The sequence below is a fragment of the Apostichopus japonicus genome, chromosome 11, assembly GCF_037975245.1.
Source record: "Apostichopus japonicus isolate 1M-3 chromosome 11, ASM3797524v1, whole genome shotgun sequence".
NCBI classification, from domain to species: domain Eukaryota; kingdom Metazoa; phylum Echinodermata; class Holothuroidea; order Aspidochirotida; family Stichopodidae; genus Apostichopus; species Apostichopus japonicus.
In genome coordinates, this window is record NC_092571.1 from 23,049,830 (window position 1) to 23,065,046 (window position 15,217).

A 15,217-nucleotide genomic window follows, 5' to 3' on the forward strand; every position below is an offset into this window, starting at 1 on the left:
TATTCAAAACTAAAATATATACCTAAGTACATCCCTCTTCCAAGCCACTCGTGAACGTCGCATCGCTATTCAATTTAAAGAAACAGACTATATGTCATAAGATATGAAATCGAAGTACTTGTCTACATGTTTGATCCTTGTGATATAATCAGAGCGTCCTCTCAGCATCGGAGAGCCTCCTTGCATCTCAATTTGCGGAGTAATGCGCGAGGATGATTTCAGTCACTGAACAAGCGTACATTGCACTCATGAAAGACCCGAGTTCTTTCTCAAAACTTCTTTTTTTTTCTCGCTAAAAGTCTTGACGGGGCGTGTGATTCTCTAAAGATATAACGAAACAAATATGCCTGTCAGATAAACTACACGCGAGCAGGGATTGCTGCTGATCAACAATAGAAGCAAGAGAGCAGGTTTCTATTGTCTGTGATTTCTATTGTCTGTGATAGACATAATGAAGACTCGCCTATATGTTTACGATCATGCTAAACAGTATCAAAACACAGTGTTTATCTATCTACGAATATTTTGGGAATTGATAATGGTCTCGATGTGTGAGGGATAAGCATTTGGGGAGGGGAGGGGAGGGGGGAGGGTGTTGTAGTAAATTAAACATTGAAAAGTAACATTTGGCAACTAAGTAATGTAATGTTATTAAATATAAAATACACCAAGTATGTGCAAAAGTTCCAGTAAAGTCATATGTTAGATATGAGAACATGTGACACATATCATGCACTACACCATATAAAAACATGTCTGTAATGCACCGTTGCATAGTAAAATATTGTACACGGTACATACTGAAACATACAGCAAAGCAGAAATCTAGTTTCACCGAACAATTTTGTAACAGTACTAGCCAAACATACAACAGTTAACAATTTGAGCATCATACAACAAAACACAATACAGCCCTATATAGGAACTCAAGGCCACGACTTGTCTACGAACTACAACGGCAAATCTCTCCGGCGGAAGTTGAAAATCTTTCAAATAAACAGCACTTTCGTAACTTTGTAATTCAAAATCAACATCAAACGATCAGGCAAAAACACCTTGGATTTAAAGTATGTTTCTCTGTTTACTTTTAAAATCCAAATCACGAATTATAACATACGATTCAAAAGCTGTTTTACCCTGGTTCCTTACTCTTCTTTTCTACAAATGCATATTATGATTCCTCATCTTAAATCACACGGTAACCCAGAGCGTTTGGCTCTTGAGAAATGGTTTTCGAAAATCAGATTATAAGATCGAGAGGCATGCCTACAGTGGTTTCCTTATTAGTTCTCACAATCACAACACAAGGACAAACTGTGTAAGGCTGTTTGTTGTAAGGCAAGGAAGGCGAGAAAGATATCAAAATAAAAAATAAATTAAAAATTAAAAAACGACGATGAAGCTTGAAGGCTAGACCTCAAAGAAAAAAAAAAGTATTGATTAAAAATTGAAAACTTAAAGTGCTAATTTGAAGCTGTGCAAGGACAAGTTTTTCTGGCCAACGTTAAAGCAAATTCTATTATAAACCCGAGGGACGATGCTTTGTACCGCGGTTTAACTGTACTCTATGTCACAAGGAAGTTAGATTAACCAACACGAAAAGAAAAAGAAATAAAATATCGCCTCACCCCTTTTGGCATTGCAAGAGATAACAGCTTATCAATGTTGATTATATTATGTCTTCATGTATGACCTTACCGGCAATTATAATTAATCTAAAGTGGTGGGGGGGGGGGTGGATATTATATATAAAAAGGGTTTATGTTAAGATTTGAAAAGTAAAGGTATGAAAATATTTCACATCCAGAGTTATAGCACGTATAGGATCCTTAGAGAGTAATCTCGTTGTAAGGTTGCGAAAGTACTCAATATGTTTTGGAGGATATGAATGAATACGCGAAACGAGATGGGTTGAAAGCTAAAGTGGATATTAATGTTACGTTATTTTATGTCAATGTTGATGTTCAATATAACACCCAATGGTTCTATTTGTAGAGGAAACTGTATAACAGGGTACTGATTTATAAGGCATGGGGCATGGGCAGTATGGGCACAATATTACTCTGCTCTATTTGGTAAATAGTAGTTATTTTTTCAAAACCGACATTATGAGAAGATTAGAATAGAAATTATGCCGTAACATGGGCAATTATTTCAAGATAAATTTATGAATATTGCTACCAATGTGAAAGTTAATAATTGCTGAAAAGCTTCAAGAGTTGGTTCAACTCGAAAAGAGAGGGGTTGGTGTTTGGATGGGGGTGTTTGTGGTGATGAGCAGGTTTCTATGACCCTCTAAAATTGGGATGGAGGAAAGATATCTCAGCAAATTAATTTGAGAATATATGTAAAATGGTCTTTCCCTTTCTAACACGAGTGACCATTATTTGACTTCTAGCACATTTGGGAAAATGCTAATGACCTTTGATATTCACTTTCCAATGCAACTGCGTATAGTTTAACATCTGCTTTGCATAGCTACTGAGCATACGTGCTTCATTATAATTTCCATACGCCTGCTTTGTGTTTAGAGTGGTTCAGTTTACGTCTGCGTGACATTTCTGAACGAAATAAGTTATTACCTTCCACACGTCGCGATGGTTCTTAACCATACGGTTGTCGTATATCAACCCTCACTTTTTACTCTCCGATATCCATAATGAGTCATTTTGACATACTCTCTAGTATTATTGCGACGGTGATAAATCAAATTCGAAATGAAGGCTGGAAAAAAAGTCCATATAATGGCGCACAATCCCATAAATTACAAACACGGCTTCTACTCGTATAGCCCAGCGAGATCATCTTTCATCCATCCATTATACGGGTTGTATAAAACAGATAGAAGAAGAGCAACTATAAGATGTAGATTATGCAGAATTGGAGATGCTGTTGAAGATGTAAATAGCTGTACATACGCGCACACGCACACAGGTGTGATGTACATTTAGACTCAGGATCCCATTGTCTTTTTGATCGTTCAAATCCACTGACTTTAACAATACTCCTTTACAATATACTTTTTCTGAGGACTTGGTGATTCTTTTGAAATGACGTGTGTCGACTTGGAATTCAGTTTTTCTAGTCCTCAGTCAGCATACAAACCAAGTACACACACTCATGCATACACCCACATACATATCTACATAGGCATATATATATAGGCCTATTATGTATCTATATAGGCCTACACACACACACACACACACGCACACACATATATATATATATATGTATATATATATATATATACACACACACCCATATATATATATATATATACATATATATATATATATATATATATATATATATATACATATATATATATAATATATATATATATATATATATATATATATATATTTACCTCCGTAGAGAATGAAAAGAGTAATTAAACTAAAACTCAAAACTGAGGTAAAATGACCGAACACCTGCACATGTTTTCACTGAACACTTGCATACAGTCTGTGACACTTTCACAAGAAATCTCTACCAGGCCACCACACCAGGACAGATCGATATTGTTGTATGGTTGTATTTCATTACTATCTCGGATCTTAAAGGATAGGGGTTAAAACGTGACACAGAGTGTTGTTTGCTGTAATCATCGACTCGTTTAGTTGTAATTTTAAACCAACCACTTCGAGCCACGGTTTGACTACTATATACATTATTGCACAATCCTTGCTAAAGCTTGACAGCTAAGTTCTGCGCATGTAAAAGTTTTTTATCATGAATATGCATGTGATCTGACGTCAACGGATATTATCATTAATATATATTTACTCGTCAGGTATATACAAATAATCGTCTCATGCTCTGTCATTGATCAATAGTTTATGCTAAAAAAACGAATCGAATCATTTTGGAGAGGATATCCAATAACTTACCATTGTATGAAACTTTGTTACTATTTTGGTCTTCGAAATTCACTGCTTCTTCATCCACGACAGCAGAAATAGGTTCAACGTTTTGTTGCTGCAAAGTTGTGGTTTTAACAACTGTCGACATCTTCGGTGTTGTCATAACAGACTTCGTTGATGATTTTTCATCAACGGTTGTCGCCGTCGTCGTCATCGTCGGCGTCGTCGCCGCCGCCGTCGTCTCGACATGAAGTACGTCAGTCGTGATCTGCCTTGGAGGGAATGGTGATGTAGTATCGTGACCTTTGACCGGATTGGTTAACGCATGCGTCATTGTAGTTGTACCCTCCACTACTTCAGTATCACTCGTAGACCTGTATTCTGTCACGTGCACTCCTTTGTCAATTTTGTCGGTTTGGAGCTCTGATGACGTAGTGAAATTTAATGACGTCACTGTCATCTCAGCAGTCGTAGTCTCATTGTCGTCGTTTTTATTGACTTGCACATCTTCTGGAGCGATGTCAGTCCTTAAAATGTCGTCATTCAAAGTAGGCGTTGTTGAATCATCTGAACCTGTTGTTTTTAGGAAATCTTCTAGTCTTCCTTTGGTGACGTAGTCGTTGTCTAGCGACGACATGTAGTCATCCTGTCTATGTGTGGTCGCAAATGTGTCGTCAATAACCTGTGTTTGCATTGAAAATGTAACCACTTCGGAAGTTTGACCTGAAAAGAGAGAAATAAAATAGCGAATTGTAGCTATAGCTCTTGGCTTAATTACCAAGTATTTACTGTACATGCCTATATCGCTGAAGGCTTAAAAGAGCCTCATTCGACTCGAACAATGACGTTAACTAGTTTCTAATATAAACCTTTATCGTGTTATATGTAGCGGGCATTGTGAAGAAAATAACTTTAACACATAACAGAGCAAACCAACTAAAACCCTATTTATGAATAGCTTGTCTTGTTTGAGAGATGTAACATCATGTGGTTTCATATTACTCAATATAGTATAATTATGTTTCGAATAATGGTCTGTGATATCTATAGCTGTTGGGTTAATTACCAAGTATTGACTGTACATGCCTGTATCGCTGAAGGCTTAACAGAGCCTCATTCGACTCGAACAATGACGTTTAACTAGTTTCTAATATAAACCTTTATCGTGTAATATGTAGCAGGCATTGTGAAGCAAATTACTTTAACACATAACAGAGCAAACCAACTAAAACCCTATTTATGATTAGCTTGTCTTGTTTGAGAGATGTAACATCATGTGGTTTCATATTACTCAATATAGTATAATTATGTTTCGAATAATGGTCTGTGATATCTATAGCTGTTGGGTTAATTACCAAGTATTGACTGTACATGCCTGTATCGCTGAAGGCTTAGAAGAGCCTCATTCGACTCGAACAATGACGTAACTGATTTATAAATATAAACCTTTATCGTGTAATATGTAGCAGGCATTGTGAAGCAAATAACTTTAACACATAACAGAGCAAACCAACTAAAACCCTATTTATGAATAGCTTGTCTTGTTTGAGAGATGTAACATCATGTGGTTTCATATTACTCAATATAGTATAATTATGTTTCGAATAATGGTCTGTGATATCACGGATTTATTCAAGACCAAGCAAGTCATGGGTAGAATACATCTATAATATCTACTACTATAGCTTTCTCGCTGTCGTGTTTGTTTCACTTCTTCCCTCGAGACATGAGAAGAAAGATCTTAATAGCAAAAACAGATCTTAATAATAGAGGGCGATATAAAGAACTAACAGCTCCGGGCAAGACGCTTTCAAGTCGTTGGACAAATGGGATGAAATTGCCCTTCTTTATCGCTCGAAGACATCTTCTTTTGCAGTTTACGATATCTAACTAAAACAGATCGGTAAAACTGACGGACGAACCGTTGTTTGGATTCCAACCGAGAAAAGAGTAAGAAAAACAGGAGCGATTTCCGGCGTTCCTTGACTTGAAAGCTCAGATGCTAGCTGTTGCAAATTGCGACATTAAAGAGAACCCTTCGATGATTAAATAGAGTCTCATTCGTGAAAAGTATGTGTCATTCAACACGCACGAAACTAAGGAAATTGAGCTTAAAATAGAACGTGTTTAGATATGAGTGACATTTCTATGTACAACTTAATTTGAACATTGGCGAAAGAGAGAGAGAAACATTTGACCTAATTTTTAAGCCGAAAACTGATGTGATTGAAGTTCTATTTGGTCTTTATAACTGTAATATAAATTAGGGTTTTTTAGTACATGCCTCAGAGATATATAAAATATGATATGAAATATGATATATGGCATATAAAATGACAGTTTGCATTGGAATCCACAGCAAATTTACAGATGGTTACAATCTCCAAATTTCTATACCGACTGACTTGTCTTAATTGTACCATTTAATATTATGATCGAGTTCACATGTCATTAAAAACCAATGAAGATAAACTTCAGGGCAACGTTTTTCATATTAATAAAATTTACTTCATGAATGATAGCATATGAGATTTAAAGAAACATCATTTTTTTCTTAATAAACCTTGTATGATGAAAGACGTCGCATAACTGCTGTGTTGGTTTCAATTGATATGTATAAAGTGTGGTCAATGAATACATTACCAAACATAATGTGGGTTCGTTTTAAGTCCAATTCATTGAAATGCGATACTTGACCGTACATTACTTGATACAAATAGTACTATATAGTAATACACTATAATTCTGTATAATATATGGCCCATTTATGAATACAAAATCTAATGAAAAATATCATTCCCTTTCTCTACGTTTTATATGTCTCCCTAAGTGTCTCAATTTCAATGCATATTACTGTCATTTCGACTTTCATTCGTGCGAGAACTTGGTATGGACGCGTGGAAGGCTGTTAAGCCTAACCTTGGAAAACAATTTCAAGTCGTTTATTCATAACATTAACGCATACCGTACAGGAGACTTGATTTTATCGAATCACGATTAAAAATAGAAATTTCTGACATAGAATTAACAGTTTAAGCTCAGCATCATTACAACAATAAAGTAATTATGGCAGGTCTTTTGCGTTTTCTTACGAAATTTACCTTTTCGATTTTCTCGCATACCAATCGAATTTTGAACTGACCACCTGCAATACACTCTTTAAATTAACCTACATTTCGGAACTTCATGTGAGGGCACAGCATAAGACTAGATCTTTGGAGAACGTTCCCCAAGGAACGCGTGGAGAGACTTTAATCAATGGTATAATCCAACAGAAGCAATAAAGGTAGGCTCTAGTCTCGCTGATCTTTTTGCCCCAGAGGTCTCGAGTAGCTTGGAAACTAATTTGTGACACTATTTGCGAGTAAATACTCTCCAAACCGTAAAAAATTACATCCTGTAAGGTAAACTGATTGAAATTAATCTCGAAAAGCCATGGTCATAGTAGAAAGAAAAGTTCAATTGCAAGATTTTCAGAAGAAATTTATTTCGCAAATTTTTGGGTATACGCACGAACACTTTATGTCAAAACTTATTTTATGATAGTTGTCATGTAAAATATTTAATGATGAGGAATTGTAGAGTGTTATAGATGAATTGGACTCTGCGTAGAATGGATTTCTGTTAAAATGATAGAACGTAACAAAACGTAAAATGTGAATAGATTATGAACATGTAAATGGATTATGAACAGACGGTATCTTACTGACATCACAAATATGTCTCCATGAAAGAGTTTTGATATTTATTAAACTAGTGAGAAGTGAGCTATATTTCCAAACATAAATATATCTGCGGTCACTATTCCCTTAATGAATTCTTTTGTTTTCTATGAAAACTTATAGGTGGCATTCATTATGAAGTATTACACAAAATGAACATATACAAATTAGAAGAACATGTTGAAAATTAACAGTTTGCAAAAAAAAGAAGAAAAGAAAGTGGAATGGCACAGTAGTTGAGCTCGTGATTGGAATATATATATATATATATTATATATATATACATATTTATATTTATATATATATATATATATATATATATATATGTATATATCCATTGAATTCATGGTTAAATGAGTAGTCTCTTCATTTTGTCAAGTCGATATTTTCCCAGTAGCAAGTTATGAATTATTCAGTGATAAGAATGTAACTGATTCCAAACATTTTGAAAAATATTTTGATCCGACATATATTTGGAGGATGTGTCATTTATTGATGCATTAATACTAAATTATACGCGAGATATCGATCTAGTGTTGACAAGTCATTAGTTTGAGTCGGAAAGGGCAGAATTTTTAATATGATTGAAATCAAGCTTCCCCATTCATTTTAAACAGTTTTTCGGGTATAATTAAATAGGGAAGTTCCTTAATCAAGTGAGGAATTAAACATGTCATCTGTTTAATTTAATAGCTCATCTGTTACAAAGTAAACAAAATTCTTCTAAATTATATTTAAAAAATATGTCGAAAGAACTCATTTGAACATCTAAATATATAATTATAATAAATAAAATAACGTTTTATTACACATTTTTAAATTTGATGTTATTGTAGCAATTAGCGTAATTGTGAAAATAAAATGACCTTCCGTTAAAGACAATATGATATTCAGCACGCAATTATCCACATGCCCGACAGGAAATAGCCATAAAGGAAATATTCTCGTTTGTGTAGGATATATATTTGCCTACCACGTGTGTTCTTTAGATCAATGGAATGAACCTTCTGTATAGGATATATCCCTATAATTAAGTCTACCTGCAAAGATGGCGGACGAGATATTATACCTTTTGCAATCGAGAAATGTGTGAGATGTTACCAACCTTTTAGAATAAACAATTGATAAGGCTTTTCCTACAAAAAAAGAGTACATGTTAACATACAGGTATTTTAAACAAAATGTTCTGTATTTTACCTAACAGTTTGCCTGTTTTACTCTAATAGGTAAAGTCTTATCCCGAAGTACAGTCAAGGTGAAATTAAAACGCCCGAGGCCTTCACCTCGATTTTTGAACTACATTCCTTCTTGTGAACCATTAACGATGAATGATGTCTTCTTTTCATCCCCTTTTCCCTCGATACCGAAAGCTACCTTGGATATTCTGTGCTAATTTGTTCTCAACAAGTGGATCCCTGAATAATTTATGACACCTGTTTCTCTTATTTCACTACATTTGAATTAAGTAGATATCCCATGACTTTCAGCATCTCGTTAGTAACCATAGCAACAGTCAATACCGATTCTTTTTCTTCTCTATGTTATGGTTTACAATATGAATCGATCCAACGCACTGCATTTGGAATATCGTTTTCTTTAACACTCTTTGGTATACAGTACGACAATTAAGGTAGTATAATTCTAATTTGTGGTAGATCTTACGTTGCTTTGAAAGTATCGTCTTAGTTTGCTAATAACATGTGAGGCAATTTTATCCAACATTTAACAAAGGCTCTTCAAGCATACGTTATCTTTTCTCGAAACAAGTTGTCTCATTTACATCTTGAGTTGATTGGGACGTGGGAAGATTTCGCATAAATAGGTATAATGAAGAGTAAGATAGTCGAGTGCTTACGATATCAGTTTTGAAGGTTTACATAAGTTACATAAGTAAATGAATATAAATATCCAGTCGGTAATATTACAACACGGAATTGCACAGCACGATAGTAAGTTTAGTAAAATGAATAATATCGAAACCTCGCAACGAATACACCAACGTGGACATAGAAATATTTCAGACAACCTTTGCAGACGACCAGGTAATCAATCAGTACTTGAAGTATTGATTATATATACATATAGATATATTATTGTACGAAGGGACGATATATGTATACAGTATAAAGACTGTTTACCTTCCAGATTTTCCTTTATAAAGTTATCGCAACCTTAAAACCAAATTGAGCTAAAACGGTTTATATTTGTATTTCTATTCAATTATAAAGTTACACTTTATTGGACAGTTAAAGTCAGCTGGATATTAGGACACTCATTGTTTTCCAAGTTACTGACCTTTTCGTGTAAATTAATTACTTCTATCCACGATAAGCGTCGCAGCTCAGAAAAACAAAACCTGTCGTTATTGATACACGATGAAGTTCGCATTCCTTTGGCTTAGATTGTCTATATACGAAACACGGGTGTTTCGATGAAGGCATAGACAAAACACGTGTGGTATGCAGCTCTTTTGTTTGCTTCATACGTATTAAGTTATCATTGTTACAGTGGATTTGCAGGACGGTGTTATACTTGCGTTCAACAGGATTTGTTCTATTGGTATGTTTGGTTTCATAAGCAGATAACTGCAATCAGATCTCATCGGTTTATTGTTAACCTATCAGGGTGTATGTACACTACTAACGTTACGAAAATTGCCTGTCACGTGCATGGATGATTTGTTCTGGTGACCATTATAATTACATCGAAATATAACATTTAAACTACAACTATAGGTGCTTGAGAGTCACACAAATAAATGTAATGCACAAGTATGCAATATAGTTCGAACGCCATTTTCGAAGACAATTTTAGCAAGCATTGTCACATTATTTCTTAACGTTGAAGCATAAATTAATGCTCAGTTTAAGTCACGGTTCGCATTCGGTTTCTTTAGCCATATTTCTGCGAATAATATCTAAGTATTATGAATAACTCCTTAGTGATCAAAACTGTTAATACTGGCCAGCCTGACTTGTCCGCCTGACTATGTAGTTATTGCGTTGTAGACTAAAATATGATCATATACATATCAACTATTTGTTTGTTTCATAATCAATGTAAACGTATCATGAAGTTTACTCCGTACTGCATATAGTTATGTATCTGCACATATCTTTTTGCATATGATTGGTAGTTTGCTAAACCGACGAGGTATTGCACAAATGTTACATATAGATTGACGACATCAGTGCTATGGTCTATAGTGGAGTAATAGACGAATGCATTAAAAGCATTGAAACTATACTGTAGCATCTGGGAAGTCGTGGATTCAATTCCTGGCCAGTCAAAGTAAGGTGAGTTTTTCATCTTGGAAAAATATGGTATTTCAAATTCCAAAAATGAAAGAATGAAATTTAATGAGCTAACATCTGAAAATCTGTCACATGTTGTTTTTCTTTCATAATTACAATGAAACTTAATAGCTAGTTATAATTGAAAATAAACTTCATATATTAAGATTTAAGATAAGAATGGTAACAAGTTTAGAGAAAGAAGAAAAGGGTCAACGGAAAAGCCTATTTAAAACCGACTGTCTTACTCAAATCTCTCTCTCTTTTAACTCGAGTAGTTTGTACGGTATAGGCCATATACAGACGAGAAATAGCCGTAGGCAGCTGAAATAGTCTGCTCATAAAATGTGAACACTCCTGCTTGTTAGTTACACATGTCGTTCTTGTTACCCTTGTCACATGCACGAAACAGGAGCGTCGGTTGAGAATATTGAAGAGGGTTTGTGTTAAAATGAGTCTTTTCGTCCCTGAACAGATGTAGTCGTAGTATGAGACAATACTCGTAATTTAGCGAGGGGCCATTACAAAGGAAAGAAGCAGAGGCCTATATGTCACCATCAGACAATTTGTGAGCCAAACAAGTAGAGATAGATAGAGAGAGAGGATACTCGAGCGCATTCATGTAACAGGGGTATTGCAATTTCAGGAAAGAATCAATTCTAATATAACCAACCATATTAGTTTTTCATGTCTGACAAATTTTGTAATATGTATATAATTATTCTCTTTCATTGTGCAACATTTTTTGAAATTTGTAGTTTTGTTAGTTTTGTAATTTTATCCTAATTATGAAGTTAATCAACTGTGTTATACCTTATCAAATATAACATGACATTATTGTGTCCTTAATAAAGAGTTTTTTGTTTCAACAGTTGCAAGATGTCATTTAATTAATTGATCGCTCTTGGCTATCTAACTAGATTCAATCTTCTTCAATCTACGAATTTTAGCCAGCAGGAGAAAAACAGATATCACAGTTGTACAGCTCTAAGCTTGGGGTACACTAGGCACTTAGATCTGAAGAACTCATTACATTTCTTAATCTATGGTTTGTATAGGAAATATAAAGTATTTCATTATTGGGAAAAGTGCAGAGTGACATAAAAGGTTTAAATATATTGTACATATACACTATGTTTGTAAAACCACAGTTTGTGGTAACTTTTTCAGACGTTTTCTAACACAAATCCTTCCTTTATTGTTTCAAAACTTAAAAGAAATTTTGTATTAACAGCTTTTATGATCTTCCGATGTTCCGACGGTATCTAGATGGAAGTTTCACCATGGAATTATGAAATTTAGGTATATAGAAATGATATAAAGATAACAGAGTGACGCTAAATTCTTTGAGTTGCTCAACTCTCAACTAGTAATACGCAGTTCATTCCCATATATATATATATATACACATTATAAAGAAAATCCACGTGTACTGCAAAAGAAAATATTATTAGACAAAGCATAGAAATAAGATATGAATCATAATTGCAATACTTGAAATGAAAAGTATAAAATGTACTTAATCAGTCAATTATGACTCATATATATAAACCTCAGAGTTACTATAATTAAAAGTTAATGCTAGCTTTGAGGGCCATGAGTTCATATCGTACCATTTAGTATATTAATATGTTAATTGTAGTAAATCTGAGGTTAATAAATTTGAAGCGATTCTAAATTGTTTGAAATGCTCAACACTCTAACTTGTAATAAAATTACAATACGCAGTTCATTCCCAATTCGCGATTTATTATATATATATATATATATATATATATATATATATATATATATATATATATATATATATATATATATATATATATATATATATATATTCGTCAACAAGGTTTTGATACATTCTTCTGTTTAACCGGTAAATATGAATGTACTCTGCTAGCACATATATATGTATGTTTTACGAATTCCAAAACATGCACACAATTCAAAATTATGCCTATATATGTTATCCAGATACCCCGCAACAATAATGAATGAAGAAATGTTACTTACCGTTAGACCGGAGCCCTAGGCATATAATGATAAGAGCACTCAACGTATACTCCATCGTAGGAGATCCGGCTCCTGGCATCTTACTCCTCCACGGACCAAAAGAGAGGTTGGAGAGAACTTTGAGGATGCTCGAAGCAATGATCGAGGAATGAGGCGATAACTGGGTAGGAATCTGTAAGAGTACAGAAAAAAGGACTTGTACTTAGATCATCAGGGCTCTTGAACTATGGACAGCGGAACATGATAAGGATAAAGTGTGTGTCACTTTATATAGAACATCGTTTATCTTTTATTTTGAATATTCAATTCATTTTAAGTTCCCGGTTATTTATGAAATCAAATGTATCGGTTGGTGAGGAATTTGTATATTTTGTATCTGCATGTTCCTACAGACGCTTATGTGTGTTTTAATATGTTTCAGTCAAAGGGAGGTGAAAAGGGTGAGGGTAGGGTGATTGTGATGTGGTGAAGGGGGTGGGGGTTGGTGAAAGTAGGGGAAGGGGGGGGGAGAGGTAATAGTTTGAATTTGTTTCTTCATCATTGTGACTGGTATTGCATTCGTTTGAAAAGTACACGTATAAAAGTTCATGGAAAGAAGTCACAATTCAAAGTTTGTTGTACTCTCTCTCTCTCTCTCTCTCTCTCTCTCTATATATATATACATACATATATATATATATATATATATATATATATATATATATATATATATATACATATATATATATATATATATATATATATATATATATATTAAAAGTGCATATTGACAAAGGGTACAAGTGAACTCTAGATTTGTTACTAATTGCACTGGGTTTTCTTCCAAAGGATGGTTTCCAGGCAAAATAAAACTGTTCTTGGTTAATAGTACTTCATCGATATTGCGTGCAGTTGATTTATGTATAAGGAATGTGGAATTTCTGCACTTCTTACGAACTTCTTACAGGGTACATTTTTGGTTTCTTATCTCCAAAGGCTTTTGGGGTGGTTTCGGGACAGAATGTTGGGCCTAATCTAATAAAAGAAACAGAGAAACTGGCGTTGAAGGTGTTTTTAATTTGATCAGGGCTTCGACGGATCGATAACAGCCGATGGAGATGATTGAAATTACGAGAAGTCGTTCTGACAGTGAATGACGTAAGCTTTATCTATATGATATATTCTACCGAACGGAAACTTGTTCATCTTGAATGCCACTAGGAATACCATACTGGTAACCATGAAGAGCACCAGCTACGCAGAATGACAGTGTGTATTACATATTTCCAAGACAGCTTCATTTTATGACATCTGGTAGTATTGCGACCATGCTAAATTTGTCTTCGAAATTTATTTCTTAATTGGCCTTTTTCCCCCCAAGATTGCTTAGATTCGTAAATCGAATAACTTTCTTCGAATGTCTGTTTAATGAAATAGTAAGGGTTTTTTAATTAAATTATTGAATTAACGAATATAATTTTATTTGCTTTGTATATTTACGAATCTTAACAGTGGCATGAATTGCTTCCCTTTTCGTTCGAACTGAAGTTATTCCAAAAGACCAATGTTTCTATGATCTTAACTTATACCCCATCCGATACTTCATTTCTCTTTCAAATAACAGTCAAAAGATAAAGTGTTGTTTGCTTTTCAATAACTATTAAACAAACAAAGAAACTAAATTAATGAAAACAGTGAAAACCTTGGTTATGCCTACTTTCTATGCTTTTAAAATCTACTGTAACGCATAATTACACAAAGGTAATAGGCATTGCAAAGACACCTTGAGTTAAAATTGCTCAATCCTGGCTAATAAGCATACAGTATGTTAATAAATATATATATATATATATATATATATATATATATATATATATATATGTATATATATATATATATATATATATATATATAAATGAAAATCGTAATGAGTTGGAAAATCAAGAACAGTGAAAAAACTTCCAACCTCCACCGGGATTCGAACCCGGGCCTCCCACTCTGTACGCGGACACCCTAACCAACTAGGCTATGGACGCTGATTGTATGTCCAGAGGTTCGAAACCGGTAAGGAAGGTCGTAATTCCACTGTAGGCGTTTGTCACCTGTATCGAACAATACAAGTTCTGTTTTTGGTGACATATTTTGCCTTATTCTAGAGATCAAACATGATGCTAACCAACTCGAAATCATTTGTGATTCCCAAAGCCGGATCTCGAAAGAGATACTTTTAACAGACTTTATGTTATCAGGATATATATATATATATAAATCAGGATATATATATATATAAATCAGGATATATATATATAAATCAGGATATATATATATATATATGTTTATATGT

The 15,217-nt window shown here is 34.0% G+C and overlaps 1 protein-coding gene across 1 annotated transcript in view; it reads right to left on the minus strand.

Moving 5' to 3' along the window:
- Nucleotides 1–15,217, minus strand: part of LOC139975740 (uncharacterized) — an 81,450-nt gene that overhangs the window by 13,868 nt on the left and 52,365 nt on the right. The window contains exons 2-3 of the mRNA XM_071983863.1: nucleotides 12,895–13,066; nucleotides 3,894–4,589 (exon numbers count right to left, since the gene is read on the minus strand). Of these exons, the coding sequence (XP_071839964.1) occupies nucleotides 3,894–4,589; nucleotides 12,895–12,973 (775 nt within the window). The 5' untranslated portion in view covers nucleotides 12,974–13,066. The remainder of the gene's footprint in view (nucleotides 1–3,893; nucleotides 4,590–12,894; nucleotides 13,067–15,217) is intronic.